At 36.8% G+C, this 26316-nt stretch overlaps 5 protein-coding genes across 5 annotated transcripts; 1 reads left to right on the forward strand and 4 right to left on the reverse strand.

Annotated features, from left to right (window-relative positions):
- The first annotated feature begins 414 nt into the window (after positions 1-414).
- LOC121747387 (prolycopene isomerase, chloroplastic-like) lies at positions 415-4553 on the forward strand. Its single transcript, XM_042141420.1, has 13 exons — positions 415-1177; positions 1348-1554; positions 1641-1740; positions 2064-2146; positions 2224-2280; positions 2424-2576; positions 2673-2751; positions 2834-2982; positions 3074-3208; positions 3312-3425; positions 3708-3818; positions 3931-4039; positions 4149-4553. Exons 1-13 carry the CDS (start codon positions 725-727, stop codon positions 4220-4222), a joined length of 1824 nt encoding a protein of 607 aa, XP_041997354.1. The 5' UTR covers positions 415-724; the 3' UTR covers positions 4223-4553.
- Positions 4554-4703: 150 nt separating this feature from the next.
- Positions 4704-7962, reverse strand: LOC121747392 (ABC transporter G family member 22-like). The gene is made up of 8 exons (XM_042141425.1): positions 7440-7962; positions 7218-7373; positions 6952-7135; positions 6469-6777; positions 6045-6332; positions 5449-5733; positions 5255-5362; positions 4704-5152 (listed from the first exon to the last, which is right to left on the reverse strand). The coding sequence occupies exons 1-8, from the start codon at positions 7760-7762 to the stop codon at positions 4931-4933; spliced, it is 1875 nt and encodes a 624-aa protein (XP_041997359.1). The 5' UTR covers positions 7763-7962; the 3' UTR covers positions 4704-4930.
- Positions 7963-11150: 3188 nt separating this feature from the next.
- Positions 11151-13896, reverse strand: LOC121747388 (cytochrome P450 98A2-like). The gene is made up of 3 exons (XM_042141421.1): positions 13388-13896; positions 12284-12681; positions 11151-12028 (listed from the first exon to the last, which is right to left on the reverse strand). Exons 1-3 carry the CDS (start codon positions 13875-13877, stop codon positions 11384-11386), a joined length of 1533 nt encoding a protein of 510 aa, XP_041997355.1. The 5' UTR covers positions 13878-13896; the 3' UTR covers positions 11151-11383.
- A 3688-nt stretch (positions 13897-17584) lies between these two features.
- On the reverse strand, positions 17585-19932 carry LOC121747390 (mediator of RNA polymerase II transcription subunit 10b-like). Its single transcript, XM_042141423.1, has 5 exons — positions 19569-19932; positions 19288-19368; positions 19053-19155; positions 18283-18372; positions 17585-17791 (listed from the first exon to the last, which is right to left on the reverse strand). The coding sequence occupies exons 1-5, from the start codon at positions 19805-19807 to the stop codon at positions 17732-17734; spliced, it is 573 nt and encodes a 190-aa protein (XP_041997357.1). The 5' UTR covers positions 19808-19932; the 3' UTR covers positions 17585-17731.
- A 2054-nt stretch (positions 19933-21986) lies between these two features.
- LOC121747391 (ABC transporter G family member 22-like) lies at positions 21987-24264 on the reverse strand. The gene is made up of 3 exons (XM_042141424.1): positions 24160-24264; positions 23708-24084; positions 21987-23559 (listed from the first exon to the last, which is right to left on the reverse strand). The coding sequence occupies exons 2-3, from the start codon at positions 24075-24077 to the stop codon at positions 23540-23542; spliced, it is 390 nt and encodes a 129-aa protein (XP_041997358.1). The 5' UTR covers positions 24078-24084; positions 24160-24264; the 3' UTR covers positions 21987-23539.
- Between the last annotated feature and the right edge of the window lie 2052 nt (positions 24265-26316).

Genomic DNA, 26316 nt, shown 5'->3' on the forward strand with positions numbered 1-26316 from the left:
TTGATGAATAAATAACTTGTATTTTATCTCTATAGAATTAATTAATTACCTAATTCATATCTTATTCCTAATACAAAAATATTCATATTTTCCTATTTTAATATTCCACCAAAATTATGCCATATCTATATAATAATAGGAGTATTAGCTACAACGAGTTTTTACATCTATCATAAAAACTAGGAGTATTATTGATTTTGTTCGTGTTAACCTTTTATATTACATTTTTATATAAATATTTTTATATAATTAAAAATTAACATTGTACTTACCATTTAATTTTAGACATAAATTTTCAATTTCATTTAATCATCATAAGGTAAATAATAGGAGTATTTATTTATTTTATTTTATTAATTAAAAAGTGGAATATTTTGTTTCCCGGTAAAAAGAGTTGAATACAGTCAGAGATTTTGTCTCATCTTGGGAAGAATCACTCTGTAAATGGATCTTTTCCCCAAATCGATTCCAATTCATCGACAGTTCAACTCCTACTTTCGCCATTAATTTCCCTACAAATACTTCCAAACCAATTCCCCATTAAAGCCTGAATCCAATGGCCGCCTCTACCACTCTAAGCCCAACCTAACTCAATCACCAAAATACCTCAAACTGCCAAACTATCTTTAACACCTAAATTCTGTGACTTGGAATAAGCTCTTGCAAGAATCACTTTCTTGACAATCTCCGGATATTGATTGTTTCTTGAATAATAATTTTGAAAATGAGCATCCTCAGTTCTGGGGTTTCTTTCCATCGCTCAATTTTAAGTAAGCCTGAGCCTTTGAGCAGCCGAAACCCCAGAAACCAAAATCGCAGGATTCTCTGTTTAAACCATTTGAATTCCTTGAATTCGAGTAGTGATGGGTTAGAATTTGGGGCCAGGAGGGGCAAGGGTGAGAAAAGGAGCAGCCTTTTTAGGTTGAAATCGGCTGTTGATGTTGGGGAAGTGGTAGAGACTTCTGGGACAAGTGGGAGGGATAGCTGCTCCTACGATGCAATTGTTATAGGTTCCGGGATTGGGGGGCTGGTGGCGGCGACACAGCTGGCGGTGAAAGGGGCAAAAGTTTTGGTCTTGGAGAAGTATGTGATTCCTGGAGGAAGCTCTGGGTTTTATGAGAGGGATGGCTTTAAATTCGATGTTGGATCATCGGTCATGTTTGGTTTCAGCGATAAGGTTAGCTTGTTTTCGCATTCGACTTCATTTATTGGGGGAATGAGAAGAATGTAGTAGTAATTTGCATAGAGTGCCCAATGATTGAGAACTAGGGAAATTTGAACATGCAGTTGTATAGATGTGATCAATGACATTACACTTTAAACTCAATTTCACCTTTGTATTTGCAGGGAAATTTGAATTTGATCACACAAGCATTAGCAGCCGTGGGAGCTAGGCTGGAAGTGATACCTGATCCCACCACTGTTCATTTTCATTTACCTAATGGCCTCTCTGTCCAAGTGGATAGAGAATATAACAAGTTCATTTCAGAACTTATTAGTAAATTCCCTCATGAGAAAGAAGGGATCCTCAAATTCTATGGTGTCTGCTGGCAGGTTTGTTCGGATTAAAGTGGTTGTTCGGAGCATAGGTTGTTCACAATGTCTGAATTAACATTTCATCCTCTTGGATATATGATCAGGTCTACAATGCACTGAACTCACTCGAATTGAAGTCACTGGAGGAGCCAATCTACCTTTTTGGGCAATTTTTTAAGAAGCCTGTTGAATGCTTGACTCTAGGTGATTGGTGTTTTTTTGCATATTGGTTTGCACTAACATTCTCTCGTCATGACGATAACATAGTAAACTATATTAGAGGATATTCATATCTACTTTTTTCCCTTTTGTCTCTTGATATAAGTAATATTTTCTGCTTGGTTTGTCTTCTCCCTGTATTTGGAGGTCTTTAGCCCATGATTTAAGGGAAGAGCCAACAAAGTAATGGGTTTAGGCTATTAATACTCTGATATGGATTATAAATTTTTAATTGAAATTACTTTGCTATAAACTGCAAAATGCGCATGCTTATTTTTGCTGATGGGTGCTTTCACTATTCATCTCAGCCTACTATCTTCCCCAAAATGCTGGTGACATTGCTCGAAAGTTTATCAAAGATCCTGAGTTGTTGTCCTTTATTGATGCTGAGGTGAACTTACCTAGTATGTTATGAATAAACTAACCTTTTGGACTAAAAATATTTAATCAGTGTTTCTTGCTTTTCAGTGTTTCATTGTGAGTACGGTTAATGGTAAGCGGACACCTATGATCAATGCAAGCATGGTAATCTATTTTATTTATTCTTGCTCCATCTAGATTTTAGAGATTGATGGGGATTAATCTTTTTGCAGAATGTTCACTACTTAACCCCCTTATTTGCCCTACTTTCCTTTCATGCCATGTGTTCTAAAACTCCTCTCTTCTAGGTTGTATGTGATAGACATTTTGGTGGGATCAACTATCCTGTCGGAGGAGTTGGAGAAATTGCAAAGTCATTAGCAAAGGGTTTGACTAAAAAGGGGAGCGAGATACTTTATAAGGCAAATGCTACCAGCATTATCATAGAAGACGGAAAAGCGGTAAGTTTACTTGCAACTTCCTTCCACTTTGTGTTTCATGGTCTGTTTCCCTGAGATCATTAAGAAAAGACACGGTTCGCTTGTCTCATTTTATAGGTGGGAGTGAATCTATCAGATGGAAGGCAATTTTATGCTAAAACCATAATTTCAAATGCCACTAGATGGGATACCTTTGGTGAGTTTCCAAAACTCAATTTACACTTGCATTATCTTCTTTATCATTGTGAGCTATGAAACTGTTGACACAACTGCTGTAGGCAAGCTCTTGAAAAAAGAAAATTTACCCAAGGAAGAAAAAAGATTTCAGGAGGCATATGTTAAAGCGCCATCTTTTCTCTCTATTCATGTGGGGGTTAAAGCTGATGTTTTACCACCGGATACCGATTGCCACCATTTCATCCTAGAGGTATTGTAGATTTGTATCATCTAATACGCAGCCTATGTATTAGTTTGTTATATAAGTAATTATTTAATTTGGTTTACCTTATTAATATTAGGATGACTGGAAAAACTTGGAAATCCCTTATGGAAGTATATTTCTGAGCATTCCAACTGTCCTCGATAAATCATTGGCTCCAGAAGGGAACCACATTCTTCACATTTTCACAACTTCTTCGGTTGAGGACTGGGAGGTTTCTTTATATCTCTTATTCTATTAAAAGCATTAGTTTTTCTTACTACCAATTTTCTTTTTGAACTTTTCAGAGTTTAATTCAAATTTCCATCTTTCTACAGGGTCTGTCGCGCAAGGATTATGAAGAAAAGAAGGAACGTGTGGCCGGAGAGATAATTAACAGGCTCGAGAAGAAACTATTCCCTGGACTGAAGTCATCTATAGTTTTTAAGGAGGTACAGAAACTTACTCCACAACATTGGTTTTGGAGTTGATGCTTAACATTTTTTATTGTAACTTCTAGATTTATACTGTATATCACTCCAGCGATGAATTCCTGAAAGTTAAAATAATTTCACTGTACATAACTACTTTAATAAATAGTTTAAGAGTTGCCTGACGAGAGGAAGGAGAAAATAATTATATTATCTTCACTGGACAAAATATTATGATTTCTTGTCCATGTCAGTTCAAGACACAAATTGTTATTATGTCAGTGATGCTTCCGAATATGGCAGGTGGGGACACCAAAGACACATCGGCGATATTTGGCCCGTGATAGTGGCACTTATGGTCCAATGCCTCGAAATGTTCCAAAGGGCTTACTGGGCATGCCCTTCAACACAACGGTATGCTAACCAAAGATAAACTGTTGCTGTTGTAATCAATCATCGAAGTTGACTTGTTTTATCAGTTCTTATCTCTGCAACTTATCTACTTCATTTCTGATGGTGTTTGCAGGCTATTGATGGTTTGTATTGTGTGGGAGATAGTTGCTTTCCTGGGCAAGGTGTCATAGCTGTTGCTTTTTCAGGAGTTATGTGTGCACATCGAGTGGCAGCTGATTTGGGCCAGTTTTCTAACTTGTTTCTCATAACTTGATACAATATCCTCAAACAACCTAGTTAGATCAACTGTAATGTTTCGTGTTCTTGAACTCCTTTTCCACTTCAATGCAGGATTCGAGAAGAAAAACCCTGTGCTTGATACCGCTCTCCTTCAGCTACTTGGTTGGTTCAGGACTTTAGCATGAAAAGCCAGGAAAAATGTCGAGACTCAATGGGAAAGGCATCATACCAAATCAACAGTCTGAAAAGAGCAATAAAATGCCATCGAATGCTCTTAGCTACCTTTTCCTTATGTCGATAGAGTGGTGAAGTAACCAAATTGAGGTACTTTTGCCTTGAGCTTGTTTTGGTAATACTATTGAGGTGTTTACTTTTGAGATAGATGCTGCAAGTCATGTACTGCAGTTCCATACCAAATTAATATTACATTGTAGATTGACGAGATTGACATACATAGACTTCGACCAACCCCAGATGAGGAATATTTTCATTTTCATCTTGGGTGTTCGTTGGGAATGGCACAAGTTTCCAAACATTAGTACAATGCATACAATAATCTTGAGGAAAAATACTATTCCCTATTGTTCGTCTAAATACAATCCGAAAACCAAACATAGCCTAGAAAAGAGGGTGAAAAACTTTCATGGCACTGCTTGAACTTGTCAGAATTTGCTGGAAACATGTCTTTGAGTGAATCCTGCAAAAGTATCTTCAGAGAAATCCATGCAATGATGTTTAAACTAATCTCAGCAGAATGGTGGTTGTGCGACCTCTCTTCGAGGCAAGAGTTTCAATATAATCTTGTGGCTAGATGATTTGTTAGCTAGCAAAAGCCTTGAAAACAAAAAACTGCACTGTCACAAGGCCTTTAATAATATTGCTTTGGTGTACAACTAAGATCCTGGCTGGAGCTTCATTCTTCGCAACGATAGGTAAGCTAGTAGCCTATAGCCTATCACCATTGCTAACAGTGCTCCAACTTCCTTGCAACCGTCGTCTATTCTGACCCCGTTGATCGTGTCACTTATGTGCTCGTACTGTACTTTCAGGAGAAGTTTGTAGGTATGGTAATTGAAGGAGAGATAGCGAAGCCATGATATGAACACTGGAACATTCTGCAAAAAGATTAAACTTTATGTTGTAGTGTACATTTATTTCCTACTTAATCCCTATTAATTGTTGAGTAAAGTAATTCACTTCATAATTTATGTGGTTACCTTCACAAAGTATCCTCCAGCCAACATGAAGGTCATTACTGTGACTGAGGCCAGTGTTGTTGCCCTCTTTAAATCCATCAGTGTGGCACCAATTGCTAGCCCGAGCCCCTGCCATCATTTTAACTCTTATGATACTGATTCATGTTATGTATACGAATTGCCTAAAAAATCTCATAGCTGGAGAAATGGCATACCTGAGCTGCTATAATGCAGAGAAAGACTGTCACTACAGTGAGGAAAAAGGAACAAGCATTCATTCGTAACCCTGCCATGAAATATACAACCACGAGGAAAAGTATTGGCAATATTGTGTCGAGCGGAAGGTCGCTTGTCGTTCTTGCCACAAAATATGCACTCAATCTGTACATGTCAGCTGCTCGTTCCTTGCTTAGCATGGCTCTCTCTTGGGGAAATGTAAAGATGGCTGTAAAAACTGGGAAGAATCCCCAGAACACAGCAATGAAGAACAGTAACCCTGCCTGCAAATGTTTTTTGCATTCAGATAAATTTTTTATTCCTTAGCTTGTTGATGAACATACCATATTAATTCACTTCATTTGACTAGAAATATTGTGCTACCAGTCTTTATTTGAATCTCCTCTCTCTATTTCTTATTGCATACTATTATTTCATTTTGCAGAATAAACAATGTAATATTGACGTGGATAGGTTGTTACAGAATTCATTTACGTATATAGTTTTGCTCACACAATTCATCATTTCTATTATAGTTCCAGTTTAGGAATTATGAATGAGCTTAGGTTTAGAAGATGAAAGTATATTTAGTTACCTGATCTTGCAGTTCTTTGGGGTTGTTGCTGCCAGATTGCCACCATAGCAATCCCAAAATAGCCGCGGTTGCAAGAACCTGAGTTACCCTCAACCAGCTAAAGTAATCGTGCCTCCGTTCTTTTAGTCCTCTGCAGAATAGTATGGAGTACTGTTCAAACCAGCTTGCTCCCCATTCTCTCTTTGCAGAACATACTTTGGCCTTAATCTCGTCATCAACAGGCGTTGGGTTTTTAAGTTTCTTCTTCTCACTTTCATCAACCCGTGCCTCATAGGCCTCCACAAGATACTGCTGATGAGTGTTAACATATGAGGAAAGCAATAGTGCTGTCATTTATGAAACATTATGTACATATAGTTTACTGGTTGAACTGTTATTTCTATAGTTTCTCAATTTCTTTGGTGACTGAATGAGTATCTTTTACCTCATGCACAACTGCTGGAGCTGGTTTTCCGCTCTTTGTTTCTGTTGTGGAGTCCCCGATCTGCACTCTATCATCCAATTCCGAGGGAACAGAAATGTCTGTTACGTTCCCATTTGCAAGGTCAAGCATGAACTCTGCAGGGTTCATCGCAATTAGTGGGGAACAGCCTATGGATGAGAAGTAAACCATTGCTTCCGACACCTTGCCAAAGTAAAGCAGACTCCCTTTGCCAAGAAGAATCAACTTGTCGAACTTATGGAAGAGTCTGCTCGATGGCTGGTGAATCGTGGTCACCACTGTTTTCCCAGCCTGTCAAATCGGACACAAGGTAACTCACAAGTCCTTAATCTTTAGTATACAAAATAAAAAGTTGGTGTTATAATTGCAATGTTTTGAAAGTCAGTGTAAAAATTTCAAATTCATGTAGACGCCGCGTTGTTTCTAGATATTAACCCTTGTGTTGTATGTATACTTCCACAGTACCTCTGCTATATCATGCAGTGTGTCCACAATCCTCAAAGCAGTCGTAGAATCAAGGCCTGAGGTGGGTTCATCTAGGAACAAGAGGGACGGGTTGATAATTATCTCGTTTCCAATGCACACACGCTTCCTTTCTCCACCCGAGACTCCCCGGACAAAAGAGCCGCCTATCATAGTGTCTTGACAGCTGGTATTGACATACATTGCTGAAAGGGTCAGTCAATTTCACAAGATCTGCACATAACTGACAAAACTACCTCCCTAGTTACCTCTCTAGCCCCAGCTCGTATATAACATCCGATGCTCTTTTATCTTTTTCCTCTTTCGTCAAAGTCTTTGGAAGCCTCAACCGAGCTGCATAAGTCAGCGTCTCCCGCACCGTAAGATGAGGAAACAGAACATCGTCTTGAGTCACAAACCCTATCCTGTGAGATTCAAATGTCATCATGACTGTCCCTGGATGTGTCCGAAGGGACAAAGCAGATCATTACCTGCACTTTAGGGACTTGGAATATGGTTGATCATTGTACGTGATCGAGCCACCATGGGCAGGCTCTCTCACTCTCCCTCTCCCTCCCAGCAGACTCAGCAACGAAGTCTTTCCACTTCCGGACGGCCCCATCAGAGCCAGAACTTCCCCCGGAGCAACAGAGCCGTTGATCCCATATAAAATATCCTTCTCCACTGTCGACCTCATGCCTTTCAAAATCACCTTGTAAGTTACATCTGTGAACTGCACATTTTTAGGAGACAAGAATATGATGTGTATGTTTAAGGCCATTTGCAAGAAAACGAGGCTCATCGTCAAAAGCATTCTATTTCTGGCCTAAGATCATGCTTTGTGACTATAGCAATGGTTAGATTTGTTTCTATAAATAGAATGTAGGAAAGTCTTGCACAAAAATGCCATGGGAAATGAGATTCTGTACAAGACTGAACCTGAGATGACATAATAGCAATAATGATTTGAGTTTGCATTGATCTCTAGCTAGATAAACACCTCCATGCCTTTAATATCCCTGTCCACATAGATGGTATCACACATCAATCCGTGGCTCCTTCTAGAAAGTACCAGGCTGCGACCAATTGAATTTCTACACGTGTATGCTATCTCGAAAGAGGTTTATTGAGTACTCCCTCCGTTCCATGTTGGGACGTTTCAAGTTAACTGAGTCATTTCTATATTTGGCAAAAAGTAATTCTCTCTTTTACTTAATTCTCACTTCATCTCCCTTACTTTTTTCACCAACCATTTAACACACTATTCTTAAATTTCATGCCGAAAAGAAATGTCTCTATTAACAAGGAACAGAGGGAGTACTATATGTGAGTGTGTATGTTAGATAGGTATTGTGGGTTCTGATTGGAGTCTCTTCTTGTGCCTTCCTGCCTCAAGATCTTCAGCTGCAGCCATTTTACCAAAACACATGATATATCGTTTGCCATAGAAATGCTTTCACACGATTGGGGATTGGGTTTGATCCTTAGACCTCTTTGTTTATAGAGAATATCTATACTGTTTCGATATGATCAAAAGACTACATTTTCCATAATTTAGTGAGCGGATTTAAGTAAAATCAGTTGTAATTGTAATAATTTATATATTAAGCTTAACATGGGCTTAGTAAATTTTAAAATGATTTTTCTAGTACAAATATTCCATACAGCATAGCCCGAAATTATTTTTAAAATGGTAGCAAAATAGATTTGCTATGGCGGCAGTATTATTGTTACTGTTGTTAGATAAGTTTTATTCATATAGTTTCCTCACAAAAAAGAAGATACACTTGTTTTTCTCGGAAATGTGTTTTAGGAAGGACTCAAAAATGGTATTTTTACAATAGTGATAGATCTCATCTCAGTGTATGAATTTTAGTTTCTCGTCCTCAACTTTATACATACAAAATTTTAAGAAAAAAACGTCAGAATTTATTTTTTAGTAGAAAGCAACTATTGTATAAACTATTTTCTTTTTTCTATTTATTTTGAAAAATAAAACTGTAAAAACAGAAATCATAAATAGAATGCCGCTGGTTATTTTACACAATAATCAAATCATTAGAGATTATACCGTGGTATGAATAATAAATAGAAATCCTTTACACGATCAAATAATCAAATCATTAGAGTGATAGCAAGCAAATAAATAAGAAAGATGACTAATCACGAATTGAAATAAAACCCACCGTCTAGATCTCAGAATATTAAACCATGCAGGCCTCATTTGATTATTTTTATCTACCAACATTTAAATTAAAAGAATTAAAGATTTAAATAATTATAGAGCCACTCATGAGATATTTTAGGCTCGCTTTGGAAAAAGCTTTTTTAGTCTTTCAATAGCTCATGCTCGAGCACTATTTATACGAATATTAAATGAGCAGAGCTTGAGCTCGTGCTTGAATACACTATTATCGAGTATCACTAGTTGAGCTCAATCATAAACGATACGAACCCTTTGGCGGCCATCGCCCGAAAATCGGCGTGTACTCGCCGTTTTTCTCGCCGGCTGCAATGGTTCGGGGAGCGGACCGGCCAGCACCGGGAATCGGCTAGCCCGTCCGCTCGCCACCATTGTAGATGCTCTTAGTAGTTCGACAAAATATTTTATAGGAGAAAAATCAAAGTTGAAAGACAAAAAAAGTTTTGGGATGTACAACTGATAATGCATTGCGTACTAGATATGGAAGTCTTGACTTTTTCTTCGATTTTAATTAATTAGCATAATATTAAATGTTGTACAGTGTAAATTATCTTTCACTCATAGTATGATTTAGAAGAATATGACCTGTGGACATTACTTATATATACTAGTAGTAGTACTTTCACTCATTTTTTCACTTTTTCAATGATTGATGAATTTAATTTTAATACATCTAAATTATCTTATTTTTCTTCTTTTGGGATACCTAAACTAGTGATATTCAATAATTTTGGTCCACTCCTACCACACTCCCACTTGTACCCATTCATTATTAACAGAAGACTTAAATTTTTCTATGGAGAATGGAATTAGTTTGTAAATATAATGACTATGCTAATTTTCAATTTGTTTGACTTTTGTCAAAGCTTTTTTCATGAGAAACTCAAAATTAACCTGACAAATCCAAATTTAAATTTAAAACAACTTTATTTTTAACTTAAAATTTTTAATACAAATAATACTATAAAATAATCAAGCTTGGACATAGTAGTGCTAGCCAATTGATTGATTTAACTTGAAAATAAAATAATATTATTAAATACTATTCAACCATAGTTTTTTCTAGTTGTAAACTTTGTAATTAGTTTTTGGAAAATAGAATTTGCATTTTTCAATTCTCTGAAGTAGGAAAAATTACATTTTAAAATTTTAGACAATAAAATATCACATATCTGAATCATTTTTATCTCTCATTATTATTTTATAGTAATATAGATATGTAGTAGTAACTATTTTCATTATTTTTTCTCTTAAAATGAATACACCTTTAATGCACCCAAATTATTCCAGAGTCCTATAAATATAAGAAATTTTAATTTAACAATTACTTTTTTTGAAAAAATACGATATTTATTGACTTGATATTCTTGGTATAGAAATAAAGTTGATCACAACAAATATGCAGATATTTGGTAGTCTATGTATTTATTAGAATCTGTAAATTGATACTCCACTATTGTTCTCATCAATATTTATGGCAACGAAGCTATTTTCACAAAATAATGAAAATAATTTAAGATTGTATCTATCATTACAGTTGTGCCTTAACTTAGTCGCGTCCTATTAAAATATTAGAAGCTACCTTAACTTATCATTTTTCCGAATGACATTAGTTTCAGAGACAGACATCCGAAGATGAATTAAAAGAGAAATTGAATTATTTAATACTACTCCCTCCGTCCCACAAAGATTGTCATATTTTTTCATTTCCGTCAGTCCCACAAAGTTTGTCTCATTTCAATTTTTACCATTTTTGATAATGGACCATATATTCCACTAACTCATTGCTACTCACATTTTGTTATAAAACTAATATATAAAAATAAGACTCAAATTCCACTAACTTTTTCACCTCACTTTTCATTACATTTCTTAAAATCCGTCCCCAATCGAAGTGAGACAATCTTTGTGGGACAGAGGGAGTACTACTCTTTCTATTGAATTAATATTATTAATAAAAGTTACTATTACTACTATTTATTTATGGTATGGCATTAAATTGATTTAAAAAAAATCAAAATCCTCAGTTATTTAGCAGTGGGAACATTACAGTGATAAGCTTCTCTTTCCCTACCAATACAAACTTCTCTAGACATCAAATTGCACACAACAAATGCATCAAAAGTCCTACCAAGAAACTGAGGGATATTTTTTCTTACAAATCCAAAGGAAGAACTTTTGATTCAATCCCATATCTCAAGTGACTAAGTGCTTAGGCAAAAACCATAGATCTTACATGTCCGCAGCAATACGCTTGTACAGAGTGGCTGGTAATCTAGGAGTAGGAACAGCCTCCAAAGGCGTCCGCATATAGGTCACGAGACCGGGATTCTCTCCCATGTCGATATCCTCCGTGCTGATTCCATTCGGAGGAGCCCAGTTGAAGTGGTGCAAGAGGTGGGCGATCATGGACGTGACCAGATTGATACCTAGCTGGGCACCGGGACATACTCTTCTTCCGGCACCAAAGGGAAGGAGACGGAAATCATGTCCCTTCATATCAACATCCTCCTCGAGGAACCTCTCTGGCCTGAATTCCGAGGGGTTCTTCCATACTGCAGGATCACGCGCCACTGCCCATACATTGACGTGCACGTTTGATCCCTTGGGGATGTCGTAGCCGCCGACCTTCACGCTGCTGCTGGCACGGTGAGGAAGCATGAGAGGGGTTGGAGGATGCAACCTCAGTGCTTCCTTGGCTACACTTTGCAGATAGGGAAGGTTTGAGAAGTCCAGCTCAGTGATCACTCGTTCATGGCCAATTACACGGTCTAGCTCTTCCTGAGCCTTTTGTTGGACCCTCGGATTCTTGATCAGCTCGGCCATGGCCCATTCGACAGATATTGCAGTTGTGTCCATTCCAGCAGTGATCATATCCTGCAAAATTTCCAATTAGATTTAGCACAATGCTTCGTGCTAATGAGGTGAAGACCATCGTCTTGTTTTGATACTTCGTAAAGATAACAAACAAGTACAAGACGAGTTTCAGAAGTCATTTCATCACACTTCAATCCAAGGATGGAGAAAAGACATCAAGTGACACTCATTTATGGTTGCAAACTTGCAATAGTTAACCTTAAAAATAAATCCCACAAAACTGCACCATATTGTTTGTATTAAATGCGAACTCACCCAGAGAAGGCCAATAATGGTATCCTCACTCAGATCATATTTATCTTTTAGTGTCAGCAAAGCATCAAAAAAGTGCTGTTGGGCTCCTCCATCTTTTTCGCGAGCAAGCATGTGCTCTTCCATGATCTCACGAGTGAGATTGTCCCTACGCGCTCCATGTTTGGCAAATGCATCTTCATCCAGTGGGAACATCCAACGGAGCCATGGGATATGCTCGGCCATAGCTAGGGATGCACCGAGCTTTAATCCATTCGAAACAATGGCTTTGAATTCCTGGCCTTGTTTGTCTATTATCCCTTCAGAATTCACAAATCGTTTCCCAAACGCAAGTCTTGTAATGTTGTTGAATGCCACAGCTCCAAGATACTTCTTAACCAACAAGCTCTTCCCTGAGTTGTCTGTACAATTTCAAAGAATACGTATGAAACCATGATTTACTAATTCGGAAAGTTGACATTCAAATCATTCAGAACGCTATGATCCAAAAAAGATTATAAATATTGAATATATGGTCTTTAGTCTTATAATGTAAAGGATTAGAGAACTATGCCTAATTTCCCTCTTTTATTAGTAGGGACAGTTGACAAATGGATTAGGTGAGCAGGAAACAACTGACTTTCAATTTGTGACATTTAATGCAAATCCTCCTCATTGACAGTCTTTAAGATTAAAAAACAAGTTTTGTCTCATACAAGTTGAGGACATTTATTTTCATAAAATACATGATCAAATAATTTTGTATCCTTTCTCTAATCGTACACATGAATCCAGCAAACTTAGCTAAAATGAGAAATTATCAAGGGGCTTTTGAATAGCTTCTCATAATCCACCGTAAAAGAGAAAATGCCCTAATTTTAAGCATCAAACACTATTCCGAGCGGCAAATTCAACAATCCATGTATTATTCTACAATTCACAGGCTATGATGAACAAGCAAATCTACGATCAAACGGATAAAGGTATGTCCAACTCATGTTCACTGTAGCGGAAATGCCTTAATTTCAAGCTAATTAAAATCAGCAATCCATGTATTATTAAAGTTATGATGAAATGAAGAAGCTAATTGACATAATCGGCGACCAAACAATGATAATAAAGCCATACCGGGAGAAATGCAGTCATTGTAGATCGACTCAACCATGGCGGAGACTTCATCCTCCCGAATTGGCCTCAAAGCCTCGAGGCGTTTGGGGGTAAACAGCTCTAATGTACACACCTTCCTCACTTTAACATAGTGGGGGCCGTAATCCGCCCAAATCAGATCCTGGCCATCGCGGCTGAATTTGGCGGCGGAGCGGCTGCGGTGTCGGTCGGCGAGCTGCTGATCCTTCTCCTTGAGTACCTCCTTAGCCAATTCGGTGTTGCAGACGACGACGTTTAGGGTTGTTCCGAACCAGACGGAGATGATCGGGCCGTAGGTGTTGGCCCAGTCGGCGAAGCAGCGGAAGCGGACGGGCTTGATGTCGTAGAGGTTGCCGACGACAGGGAGGGGGCGGGGGCCCGGGGGAAGGCGGAATCGGAGGCGGTAGTAGAGGTGGTGGAGGAGGATTAGGGCAGGGAAAGGGAGGAAGAGGAGGAGAAGAAGAAAAGCCATGGATTGGAGTTGGAGGGATGGAGGGAAAAGTTATGTTTACTTATAGCGGTTGGAGTGGAGTTGGTAAAGTGGAGGTTGCGGTTGGTAGAGGGTATTTTCGTCAATTTACATATCTACGATATTCTAACTGTTTTTTCGATTTCAAAATGATTTTTTCATTGATCGATAATGATTTTTTCATTGATAGATGAACAGAAATTTAAATATAGATCAAATAAAAGTATTAGGTTTTGGTAGGATGGATTTTGATAATTCGAGTATTGAGTCATCAGATTGAAGATTGATAAGAATCTGATAACACTAAGCCAACATGTACACCGAAATGAATTTTTTTAAATATAGAAAGGTGGTTTGATATGTGTCCATTGTTAAGGTGGACTAGTGGGTAGTACTATTTGAATTCTTCTTCGAAGGATAAATTAGGAAAGTAGATAGACCATAAGGTCATACCTATGACAACAATGTAGTTGATAAAAAAATATTAGGAGTATATCAAATAAATCTTCTCTGTACAAAAAAATATTCCAAATACACTATTTATACTAGTTATATATTTTAAATAGCTATTATCTTTAAAATATAATTGACTCACAAAAATTTATTGCTAAGTATTAGTATTTTATTATGTCCATAATAGCCTTATTTTTTATTTTGATTTATCTGCAAAAGTTAATCCTCTTCTATTTTTGATAAATTTTTTTATGTATAATGAACCTTACACCACTTTTTCTTTCTTTATTTTTATATATTTTATTAATTTGCATTTAAATTTATATCGTCAACTAAAACTAAATGTTAAGAATATATTGACAGTGCCCAGTGGATGGTTGGAATATAACGAGGAAATCGGGTTTATAGGCTACTTTGCCTTTAAAATAACGTAAATGTACCTATTTTGTTATCTATTCCATAAATGGGAAAAACGCCACTCTCGTTGGCGTGTTTTAAGTGAAAACGCCACCCGTATTGGCGTTTTACAACGTATGTGTCGTCGTATTGCATGTACGTTGAAAGACGCCGACGCGGTTGGCGTTTGAACGAAAACGCTAATCCCACTGGCGTGTTTCAAAAAACGCCAATTCGGGTGGCGTTTTTCATGCCTTCCGCCGTGAAAAAAAGGCCAAAAATTATCCCAAGTTATACACGCCAATGGGATTGGCGTGTTTCAACCTTTCAAGGCAAACTTACGTTCAGGCATTTCATCAAACACTTGGAGAGCAGGTATGTGTAAATTAGGTAGTGATCATCTTTCTCTGTGTTTGGTGGCAGTTTTTGCTTTTTGAAAGTGATCTCTGTACTAGATATAGTGTAGAGCAGGTATGCATAGTGATGATGCTCATGTTTCCGAACTGGAGCTCCCCCAAGCTGCCTGATGAGTAGCTTTGCGCTACTGTGTGATCTGGTGAACTTGTCGCCACCATCATCGTGGCCACGACGCTGAGTACCTGGAACTGGACTCATCGGATCCTTAGCCCTTCCATCTACTGTAAAACAACAACAAAGTGGAGAGATTATGTGAATCAATCGCATTTAGGTTGCGAAAGTAAAGAGGAAGTTTACCTATGTGGACCGGACTACTCCAGTGTTTGATTTGCCAACACATGACGAGAAACAGACCAAGAAAAACAGCACAACTAAAGAGAAAGCTAAAACAAACACATGAGTTTGATCATGCGGAGCAAGGAGATGCATTATTTGGTAATGCTTCTTTCCTGATTATGATGCTATATTTTGAGTCTAATGTGCTGTTTATTTTTGGTGTGGGTGATTAATTAGGAAATGTTGGCAGCCTCTGTATTTGAAGGCATTCACATACTAATATTCTGTTTTATGGCATGCTTTTGTGAGGTTCGCTCAATATAACGTGAGTCATACAGTTAACTATAACTAATACCCTTATATCGAAGTAATTATTTCTTCAAATATCAAAGTAATGAGTCTTGATCCATATCCACAATCCAACCATCAAAATACAATTCAAGCATTAACCTCATTACCTAAACATAGTGGTTTGACAACCAGATAAGAATGTAACGCAACATATCGTCCAACTAGATTAACCTATATCTTCTTTGGTAACAGTTTCTTAACCAAATCAAATAAAACACTATCTTTGCCTTCCCTTCGTAAAGGTTCAATCAGCATCGTAAAAGTGGTAGCGCCAAGTGTGCATCCCCCTCTTGCAGTCATCACTTTCAAGACAAGAATCACATCGTCCATCTTGCTCCTTTTGAGAAGAGCTTGAACATAAATATTGTAAGTCACACTATCGGGCAAGCACCCCTTTATTTCCACCAAACCTTCATGTAAACCAACCATATATTCAATCTTCGTAACTGGAGCAAGTCTAGAAGGCGAACCTGCTACGGAAGAATCAGCATGTTGCGCTGCATCTGAGCTATTATTTTGAACCAACTGTTTGATTAAATGCCTGAACGAAAGTTTGCCCTCCAAGTGTTTGATGAAATGCCTGAACGAAAGTTTGCCTTGAAAGGTTGAAACACGCCAATCCCATTGGCGTGTATAACTTGGGATAATTTTTGGCCTTTTTTTCACGACGGAAGGCATGAAAAACGCCACCCGAATTGGCGTTTTTTGAAACACGCCAGTGGGATTGGCGTTTTTCGTTCAAACGCCAACCGCGTCGGCGTCTTTCAACGTACATGCAATACGACGACACATACGTTGTAAAACGCCAATACGGGTGGCGTTTTCACTTAAAACACGCCAACGAGAGTGACATTTTTCCCATTTATGGAATAGATAACAAAATGGGTACATTTACGTTATTTTAAAGGCAAAGTAGCCTATAAACCCGATTTCCTCGGAATATAACCTTACAAATACTACATACTTTTACGCAAACGCTAAGCATACATTATTCGCATTTAAAAACATGACAAATGCAATATAACAACCATAATTAATGTGAACAACACTTAGTGGACTCATAGTCATAGAAGGGGCTTTTGTACCCTAATTGAGAATAATTAACCCAAATTAACAATTACGTAATTTACTAAATTAATCACAAGATATTATAATTCAAGAAAAATAGTGAAAGTAAATATATAAGACACCAACGAGACATGCACCAGTAATTTTTAAATTACTATGTTTTTTAAATTATACTCCATTCGTCCCTGAAATTTTGTCACATTTCATTTTCTGCACTCGTTTTAGAAAAATGATAATAAATAGCTAAAGTGGAAATAGAATAAAGTAAGAGAGATAATAACGTTGATGAGAGTCTTCTCTATATTATTCTTCCTCTTTTCAAAAGGAGTAGTTTTTAATGATACAATTATTAAATTGAGTAAGTAGTTATATGAAATGTGTCAAATTTTCAAAAGGAGTAGTTTTTAGAATTAAGTTATTGTAATTTTCTGATTTTAAATAATGTAATATTATGGCGTACTTTCTTTTTTTAATGATACAATTATTAAATTGAGTTGTAACTGATGGGGCTCGTGCTATTGCATGTGTTGTTGCTAAAATGAAAAATGCTTATGTGACAAGCTGAAGAATAGAATAGTGGCTTAAATGAGAGTAATTATATTAAGAATGAAGCCCTCTAAATTTATCGCAATTATGAGATTAATCAAGCTTAATAAGTTGATTCTTGTGTTGACACATGGCATCATGTCCCGATATTCTTTGAAACCTTGCCCAATAAGCAGATAATTAACATTAAACTTTCAAACAAGTTTATCAACTGAAATATAGATATTGCATTACATTACTAGTTTTAAGTGATACAATAGGATGCATATTAATACTATGCCCAAACATTAAACATCAAGTTGGTGCAAATAAACACAACCCCAAGAGCCAATATCCCTAAAATTTCTCTCCTAATTTTTCGCATCTCCATTTGGAAGCATATTTTGGGACTGAGCCAATCGTTTAGCCTCCTGCACAAAATTTCAAATCAGAAATTTGAGTAGTAAAAGCATTTTCACATTCATAAGTACAACATTCACAAAATAATATACGTACATATATAAGGCCATAAGGGTATGATGAAATATAAATCATACTACCTTTTTATAGTAACGTACAACCGTGTATCTTTTATAGGAAGCCATAATACTACCCCATAAAACCATACGCACTTTCATTTTTCGTCTGTCTCATTAAAGCACACCCCCACCCCAAATTCTTAAATATTACCCTTACCATCACAATTTGTTTACAATCATTTTACATAACAAAACCCCTAAAATAAAACCATTTCTCCACTCACGATACAAACATCACTGGAGTAAGACCCACTCTCAACTCTCCAGGCCCAAATATCTGTTCATGCTTTTTCATGGGGTAGAGGGAGTAGTAAATATGACTGGTTTAACACGTGAACTGTGAAGAAAGAGAAAAAGGGAACAAGAGTCTAGGTAAAACTCACGGCCGCAGATGCTGCTCGTATCTCCCTATAAGTTTCAACTTCACCAGGAAATGCCTGCTCCAGTTCTTCAAGTAGATGTTTGCGCAGGCCCTGCATCATTCAAAGAGAATATAAGTTGCTGCCCGATCATCAAGATTCAGGACATAAAATAAATATTTGCCCTGTCAAATAAGGCCAGTGGCCACAAATGCTAAACTGCCACGACGAGAGCAATAACTTTATTCTCATACAGAAATTTAGCTATGTTTCAATTGAGGTGCAATGCATCCGGGAAGGCTAAAAGTAGTGCAGAAATAGTGGATTGCTGCTACTTGCAACAACTGGCATGCTTATTGATTCTATTGGATAAGAGTCCAAACCAACTGCCTAAGTTGATCCCTTTCTGCCAATTCGATTGATGTTTCTTCCACTATCTAGTCATAGTCCTCAAAAACAACTGGTAGCACTCTGTAAGACCAAGAAACCCCATAAATCTCTTCGAAGCGACCACTGAAAAGTGTAAACTGTCAAGACCTTGCTTAGGTCCATTTAACACCATCTAGGAACAACATAGCTCAAACACTCAACCAAGCACTGACCATGATTAATTTAGTCCAGTTAAGTGATTAGCTATGAAAGTAGCTATTGCAAAATCTGCAGGACCAACCAAAAATATGGCAAATGATCTGACCATTGAATAGTGTAATTTGAAATATCACCAAGAAAACCAGCATAAGCTTAGAAAAGTAGAACCAAAAATAACAGATGAATTGTGCAAACAAAAGGCCAACCTTGAAGGCATCTGTTTTCCCTTTCGTAATCTGGTTCTTGGCAATGCATCCATTCAACATATTCCGTGTGAATTCATCAGGATTCTTCCCATCATCTATCAAACTACATAACAATTCATAGATTCACAAGAGTCTTAACAAGCTAATAGACTCAGGCATGGTTATTAGAAAATCAAGCATAAAATCAGCTTTCCTAGTCACAGAAAAGAAGTGTAAGGGAAAAAAAGGGACTTACTTAAGAACCTCCATGGGCACCTGAATGTTACACTTCTCTGCTAATCTTGTCATATTGTCCAATTCCAACACTAGGTTATTCCTAACTCACAAGAAATACAGTCAATCGCAGTAAAAATCTATGGCAAACAAATTAATCATGTTCGATACTCAGATTAGTTTCAAGCATCAATTCTTCACACATACCAAACAATCTGCTGGTGCTCAACAGAAAACCCTAGAATCCCCAACCCCCAAAATGCTACTCCAAAGGAGAAAATGGAAATTGGAGGAGGAAATTACATGCGCTGGAGGAGAGGGAGTTGGGAAGCAATGTTGTAGGAGGAGACGGTGAGGTAGAGCTGGTGGAGGACGCCGAGGGTTTTCTGAATTGAATTTATAACTTGACCTAAATTCTGTTTAGGATCGTCAACTGAGGTTGCGACGGTGGTGGCAGAAGAATCCACAGGCGACGTAGCGGTTGATTGCGAGATCATCATGCTGTTTCCGCCGCCGCCGGTGGTTGCCGCCGATGAATCCATATTCCTCTAAATTCTGATAGTTTTTATAAGCTGAAATTCAATGATTGTGGGTAAATCTAAATTATGTTCAAAGCGACTTATTAGTTCTGAACTTCTGATCAAATAAACTACTGATAAAAGAAAAACGCAATTTCATCAATAACGATCAACGTGATATATTAGTAATATATTTTTAAATATGGTATAATCGTAAAAAATACTCCTGCGGTTTAAAAATATCACACTTCTCTTAAAAAAAGTAAATCACCCTAAATACACCCCCAAAATATATTCAAAACTTGTGTAATTAAGAGCATCTCCAATGGCGGACGTCCGGTCGGACATCCGGTTGGATGTCGCGACGGGCGACCGGGACGTCCGCCATTGTGGCGTTTAGGTCGGATACGGACGTCCCGGGAGGACGTCGGGTGTCCTCGGACGTCCCGGCGACTGGCGGGCGGACGTCCGCCACTGTGGCAAGGGTCGGACGTCCCGGTCGGACGTCCGGAAATTATTATTTTTAAAAAAAAAAAACTCTATATATACGGCTCGTTGAACTTCATTTCAACGCGGAGTGAGCCGGGGATGTTGGATTATGTAGAGGTTTAGGATGAAACGTTGCATCCCTTCATTTCACAACCGAAAATAACTGATTGTTGGCGGGTTATAAAATTGCAATTTGGTCCTTCAATTATCGACCCCAGCCACGGGCTCTGCCCCTTGGACCCCGCCAGGGGCTGCCGCCCCTTGGACCCTGCTCTCGGGGGCGCTGCCCCCGAACCCCCGTCTAATCATAACGAATTCAAATAAGTGTGCACTCCGCACTTCCAACTTATTTGATGTCTCGTTATAATTATATTGATCAATCAAGTTAATCCAATTACACTAAAATATCCAACAGATTATGTATTTTTCTTTTTTCGAATGACTATGTATAGGCATGCACAAGGGTCACGAACCGCCGGTTCCGGTTCATGAACCGGCGGTTCACGGTTCAGGAAATGCTTGAACCTGAACCGGCCCGCCTACCTCCCGGCGGTTCCGGTCCCGGTTCAAAAAACTGCCGGTTCACCGGGCGGTTCAAAACCACCGGTTTTTTGCCTGAACCGGCGGTTCAACCGAAATTAAAAAAAATATTTTTTAAAAAATATTTTTTATTTAAAATCAACTTTACAAACAAATGAATACAATAAATTCGTAATAGCCCATATATATTTGATGGGCTTGCGAATTTAAGAAACCATTCTTGGTTGTTTCTCTTTTATAGAGACATCCTTGAATGTTTTATGTTCCACTTTCGATGTGGGACAAACTCATTCTTGGTTGTTTCTCTTTTATAGAGACATCCTTGAATGTTTTATGTTCCACTTTCGATGTGGGACAAACTCATTCTTGGTTCTCTTTTATAGAGACATCCTTGAATGTTTTATGTTCCACTTTCGATGTGGGACAAAATCATTCTTGGATGTTTCTCTTTTATAGAGACATCCTTGAATGTTTTATGTTCCACTTTCGATGTGGGACAAATTCATTCTTGGTTGTTTCTCTTTTATAGAGACATCCTTGAATGCTTTATGTTCCACTGGTTGTTTCTCTTTTATAGAGACATCATTGAATGCTTTATGTTCCACTTTCGATGTGGGACAAAATCATTCTTGGTTGCTTCTCTTTTATAGAGACATCCTTGAATGTTTTATGTTCGACTTTCGATGTGGGACAAACTCATTCTTGGTTGTTTCTCTTTTATAGAGACATCCTTGAATGTTTTATGTTCCACTTTCGATGTGGGACAAACCCATTCTTGGTTGTTTCTCTTTTATAGAGACATCCTTGAATATTTATGTTCCACTTTCGATGTGTGACAAACTCATTTTTGGTTGTTTCTCTTTTATAGAGACATCCTTGAATGTTTTATGTTCCACTTTCGATGTGGGACAAAATCATTCTTGGATGTTTCTCTTTTATAGAGACTTCTTTGAATGTTTTATGTTTTTTCTAACTATGTTTTTCTAACTATGTTTTTTCCAATTTTGGATTTTTCTAACTATGTTTTTTTTATGTTTTATGAATATGTATTTTTGCCCGTATTTTGCTTTCCCGTATTCCGTGTCAAAATTATATTTCCGTTTTTACGTAATTAAATTATTGTGATTTTTTTTATTGCGGGATGTCCTAGTGGGAAGGGCGGACATAGGAGGGGATGTCCTAGTGACGTGGCAGTGGGATGGGAAGTCCTAGTGACGTGGCAGGAGGTGTTTTTGGGATGTCCTAGTGGAAGGAATTTTAACGGTTTCGGCTAAAAACTGTCGATCTTTAGCTGGTTTTCCACTTTTATACTTATTTTTTGGTAGTTTTGGACAAAATTAATGATTCACAGCTCGTTACCTTTGAAAGAGCCGATCTACTTAGATCATCTACAGTTATAACTAAATCTCATTTTGGTGTAGAAAACTTTTACAATATAACTGTAAATCCAAATTTATTTTTGCTTTTTCTATGGAATAACACCAAATATCAGTTTATATTGTAGCTACTGCAAATTTACGAGCCATATACTAAGAAATAATGTAGAATTTATTTCATATAATTGGTTGGAGTAAAATCATTTTCTAACATGATAAATACTCAGAATGGGTTTAAGTTTGACGTAAATGATTTAAAGGAAGAAGATTTTAATTTAATCATGAATCCCTAAGATGAAAATGTACGAATGTCCTTGGCAAAGCAAAGGGACCCCATTATGTCGCCAAACTATTCTTGACCTTACAATTGTAGTGAGATAAATAGGATGAGCTACAATTATTTCTTTTGGTGGAGAATTTTGTGTCCCGCACCCAAATCTCAATTACCTAATTTTCTTGAATTTCATAATCAAAATCTGAGCTTCTTCTAAAATAATTGTCACACACACACACACACACACACTCTGACTAGGACTGCTGGTCTACTATAGTCTATATATCACCTTTTATCAAACGAACATACATGTTTCATCATTTAGAATTTTCCTCCCATCATCGTCTTTCATGACTTATTTGCAGAAAGTGATATAAATTTGAAGATAAAATGTCATTTAGAATCATCGAAACTGCCGAAATTTGGTGTGGGGTGACAGAATAAAATATTTTCATTTTCATGCAAGTTCTTGTGACTCTAAAAAAATTAAATTTAACGTGATCAAGTGGTTTGGCTAGATTCACGATTCATGCATGTGTTTTCATCTACTTTGGAATATGGTACCATATAATTTTTGCTCTTTTTCATTGTTAATTTTGTCTAAATTATCCAAAATCTTTTGTAGTCCTTACTAAAGTAACGTAGATGAAGACCAATTGTCAAAGGTTGGAGAACCAAGAAGAACTGAAATTCGAGAAAAAACAAAGAGTTTTTAGTTTTAAAATTTACTCCCTCGTTCCAGCGAATCGAATTCCTTTTCCAGTCGTCTCATTATCTCCTTAATTCCCACTTCATTTAATTCACTAAATATTTATTCTTTAATTCTATGTCCAAAGAAACACATCAACTCTCATGGGCCGTATTATTAGTATTAATATTATTGGCTTGATTTTTTTGTACAATATATTATTATTTTTAATAAACATACAGTATTCGACTATAGGAAAATAGACTCAATAAATCCCGAACAATATATTTTTCTGCATCCGCCCCTTATAACCTCGCATCTATTTTTACACATGCATGCATATGTATCTAGAGAGAGAATATCACATGAAGAGGCCTTGCTTTTAGTCTTCAACCACCCTTTTCATAATCTATATGAAAATAATTAAAAACAAGCGTCTAATTTCGGTTGCATATCATAAAAATATTCATCCATTTAATTTCAACTACAAAAAATAAAAATAAAATGTAATAGTTGCATAAATTTGCAATGTATGAGTGAGAGAGGAGAGGACTAACCGATCTCGTCATCGCTAAACGGCTTCGAATCGGCGAAATCATCGGCGGGAACAGTGAAGCTAGCAAATCCGCTAAACGAAAAGCCTAGGCTAGCGCTGGAGGCGAGGCTCAAGGCGGCGCCGCCGCTCAAATCTTCGACGTCGAATTTCAGCTGAGCGCTCCTCGACTTCCGAATGTGCGTGTTCCTCCCCGGCGACGCCTCCGTCAGCCGCCGGCTCGATATCCGCGACAAATTACCGCTGCTGTTGGCCGCCGCGTCGCCAGACGACGCCGGAGACTTCATCGCGCCCAGCGCCGCCGCGATCGTCTCCACCAGCTGGTCCGATTTCGTCCGGATAAGACTCGTCGTCGAATTCGCCGTCTTCTCCATTTTCTCTCTGTAAATAAATTCACACCAAATCGGATTACACTAATTCATCAATTTCGCTACAGAATTAACAAATTGGACTTACAATTGCAAATTTAGAGAGAGAGAGAGAGAGAAGTTGTTGAAGTTTTATCATAAATGTGGAGGGTTTATGCAGAAGTAATAGATAGGAGAGGGCGATGGAGAAATTTGGGAAGAGTGGTCAAGTTGCATGTGAGCCCCTAAACTTTGTGATAATTGAATTTCTACCCTTTGATGAAAATAACGGGACATAAATGCAAAAGATAGGATAAAGGGGATGATTGAACCAAGTCTTGGCTTCTCACGCATATGCATATCCCTTTTTTAATTTTTATTTAAATTTAAGAAAATGTTAATAAGCTTTCCAATTTAACTTGCTTGCGTTGAAATGACAAATTCTAGTAATCTCGTGAATAAAATGTTAGAATTTTCGTGGACTAGTTACGATTTCATCATCTATGCATATTGAGATATTTACATGTTACTAATTAATTTTAGAATAAATTTCACCATTATTATTTGATTGATTTCTTTTCACCTATCAAATTTGACTTGTGTTTGATTGGTTCAGATATGCATATTTTAGTCAAGTGAAGCGCCAATTTAATGGGAGTCGTAAATGCACAACTCATTCAATGCTCATCTCAAGATATTAAGAAACATTATGGAATGAACAATTTGTATATCATTTCGTCAGTTGAAATAAGTAAATGTGTCATTATATTTCAATCATTATGAATTATTTTAGTTACGTACATATCATTTCGGTAGAAATAATTAAGTGGGTCTAACTGTGTTTTCATGTTTTCTTATATAGTTAACTATTGAGCCCTTCTTCATAGTACTAATTAATATCGATGTTTCAAAAGCTAGGTATTGATTCATGATTCAATCAGTCCGGCCACATGTCAAACAGAAATACTATAGTTATACAAAGAACATTAAAATTTAATTATCGATAAAAAGAGACGACGTTGAACACAAGTTTCGAGCTTAATAACATTAAATAATAAATTCAGATATCTAATAAATAAACAAAAACTTTCACCAAAACATTTTAAACATGACAACAAATTGAAAGTTATAAACCAAAATCAATCTCTTTCACTCTCATTTCCGAGTTAAAGGCTAATGTAACTCAAGTCATCTAAAGCAATGCATGTGCTAGCTAGGTTCATTTAAAAAACAAAACTTACATAAAAAGAACTAAATAAAATAAAATAAAATAAAATAAAATAAAACTAGTTCAATCGTTGCTTGGTTCTCAGTCGAACTAGTCGGTTTCATGTTCATATCAATTCAAATGCTCTACCCTCATTAATGGAGTAAGGTTAGGATAAAGATGTCTCTATAATTCAAACTTTTGGCATTAATGTTGTTTAACCTCATTAGGTACGTAGTTGTTAATGAAATCGTGATTGAATGGCCATCGTTTCATCTTAGCTTGCCTCTTTGCTAGGGCATGCAAATTTCTAAATCGTGTATCACCTTTTCCTTTTCCTTTTCCTTTTCAGATATGGAATTTGTCAGTCGATCCCAATTATATATATATATGGTATATTTTTTGTTTTTTTCCTTATTTTGTAGATGTTTGGGTTTGATTTTATCCATTTAATTTTTAGCATTTTCTTCTTCGTCATGCTCTCATCATCGTTGTAGTCATCATTCTTTATCCTTCTATTATCTTTTCTAGTTTTACGTTATTACGATACTCATGACCTTGAATTCGAGCTAATTAATAGCCATGTTTAAATAAAATTTGTGAAAGGAAAAATGAGGATAACTACATATGTTCTATATCAAAGACTATGAGTGGGAAAAATACTGTAATAACCAGACTTGTCATACCAAAAAATGCTGATTTTTTTGAGTTTTTGGTGTATCATAATTTTTGGTACGTTAATTATACTACTTTATTGAGAGATTTCGATACTATAATGATTTGAAATTTTATATACAGCAGTATACCGAAGACTCATTTAATCATTTATAGTCGACTATCTATATATATGTGTGGATAAAAGGGGCATAATTTAGGGAAAATTCTATGAGCTACTATTAATTAAGGGAGTACTTAGTTTTCTGGATTCTTGTATTTTTTTTTTCTTTCAATTTTTTAGTACAATTTCTTTGTGAGAAATTCATTAGAATGAATGCATGATAATTTCACCTATTAATTAATTGGTACATATACACATTAATACATTATGATGCCATCTTG

This window comes from Salvia splendens, chromosome 9, assembly GCF_004379255.2.
Source record: "Salvia splendens isolate huo1 chromosome 9, SspV2, whole genome shotgun sequence".
NCBI classification, from domain to species: domain Eukaryota; kingdom Viridiplantae; phylum Streptophyta; class Magnoliopsida; order Lamiales; family Lamiaceae; genus Salvia; species Salvia splendens.

Bases quoted from the DNA above. Each gene is read 5' to 3' on its own strand.
- LOC121747387 (XM_042141420.1), top strand. From the start codon at position 725: ATGAGCATCCTCAGTTCTGGGGTTTCTTTCCATCGCTCAATTTTAAGT. The intron at 1,555-1,640 runs GTTTGTTCGGAT...ATATATGATCAG, and splicing joins TCTATGGTGTCTGCTGGCAG to GTCTACAATGCACTGAACTC. The intron at 2,281-2,423 runs GTAATCTATTTT...CCTCTCTTCTAG, and splicing joins CTATGATCAATGCAAGCATG to GTTGTATGTGATAGACATTT.
- LOC121747392 (XM_042141425.1), bottom strand. From the start codon at position 7,762: ATGCTTTTGACGATGAGCCTCGTTTTCTTGCAAATGGCCTTAAACATA. The intron at 5,734-6,044 runs GTAACTAAATAT...AAACATTTGCAG, and splicing joins CCAAAGAACTGCAAGATCAG to GCAGGGTTACTGTTCTTCAT. The intron at 5,153-5,254 runs GTAACCACATAA...ATCTTTTTGCAG, and splicing joins CTGGAGGATACTTTGTGAAG to AATGTTCCAGTGTTCATATC.
- LOC121747388 (XM_042141421.1), bottom strand. From the start codon at position 13,877: ATGGCTTTTCTTCTTCTCCTCCTCTTCCTCCCTTTCCCTGCCCTAATC. The intron at 12,682-13,387 runs GTATGGCTTTAT...GAAATTGTACAG, and splicing joins CAATGACTGCATTTCTCCCG to ACAACTCAGGGAAGAGCTTG. The intron at 12,029-12,283 runs GTGAGTTCGCAT...GAAATTTTGCAG, and splicing joins CCATTATTGGCCTTCTCTGG to GATATGATCACTGCTGGAAT.
- LOC121747390 (XM_042141423.1), bottom strand. From the start codon at position 19,807: ATGGATTCATCGGCGGCAACCACCGGCGGCGGCGGAAACAGCATGATG. The intron at 19,156-19,287 runs GTAAGTCCCTTT...ATTGTTATGTAG, and splicing joins GTGCCCATGGAGGTTCTTAA to TTTGATAGATGATGGGAAGA. The intron at 17,792-18,282 runs GTGAGTTTTACC...AATTTTGTGCAG, and splicing joins TACGAGCAGCATCTGCGGCC to GAGGCTAAACGATTGGCTCA.
- LOC121747391 (XM_042141424.1), bottom strand. From the start codon at position 24,077: ATGGAGAAGACGGCGAATTCGACGACGAGTCTTATCCGGACGAAATCG. The intron at 23,560-23,707 runs GTTAGTCCTCTC...ATTTTCATATAG, and splicing joins GTTTAGCGATGACGAGATCG to ATTATGAAAAGGGTGGTTGA.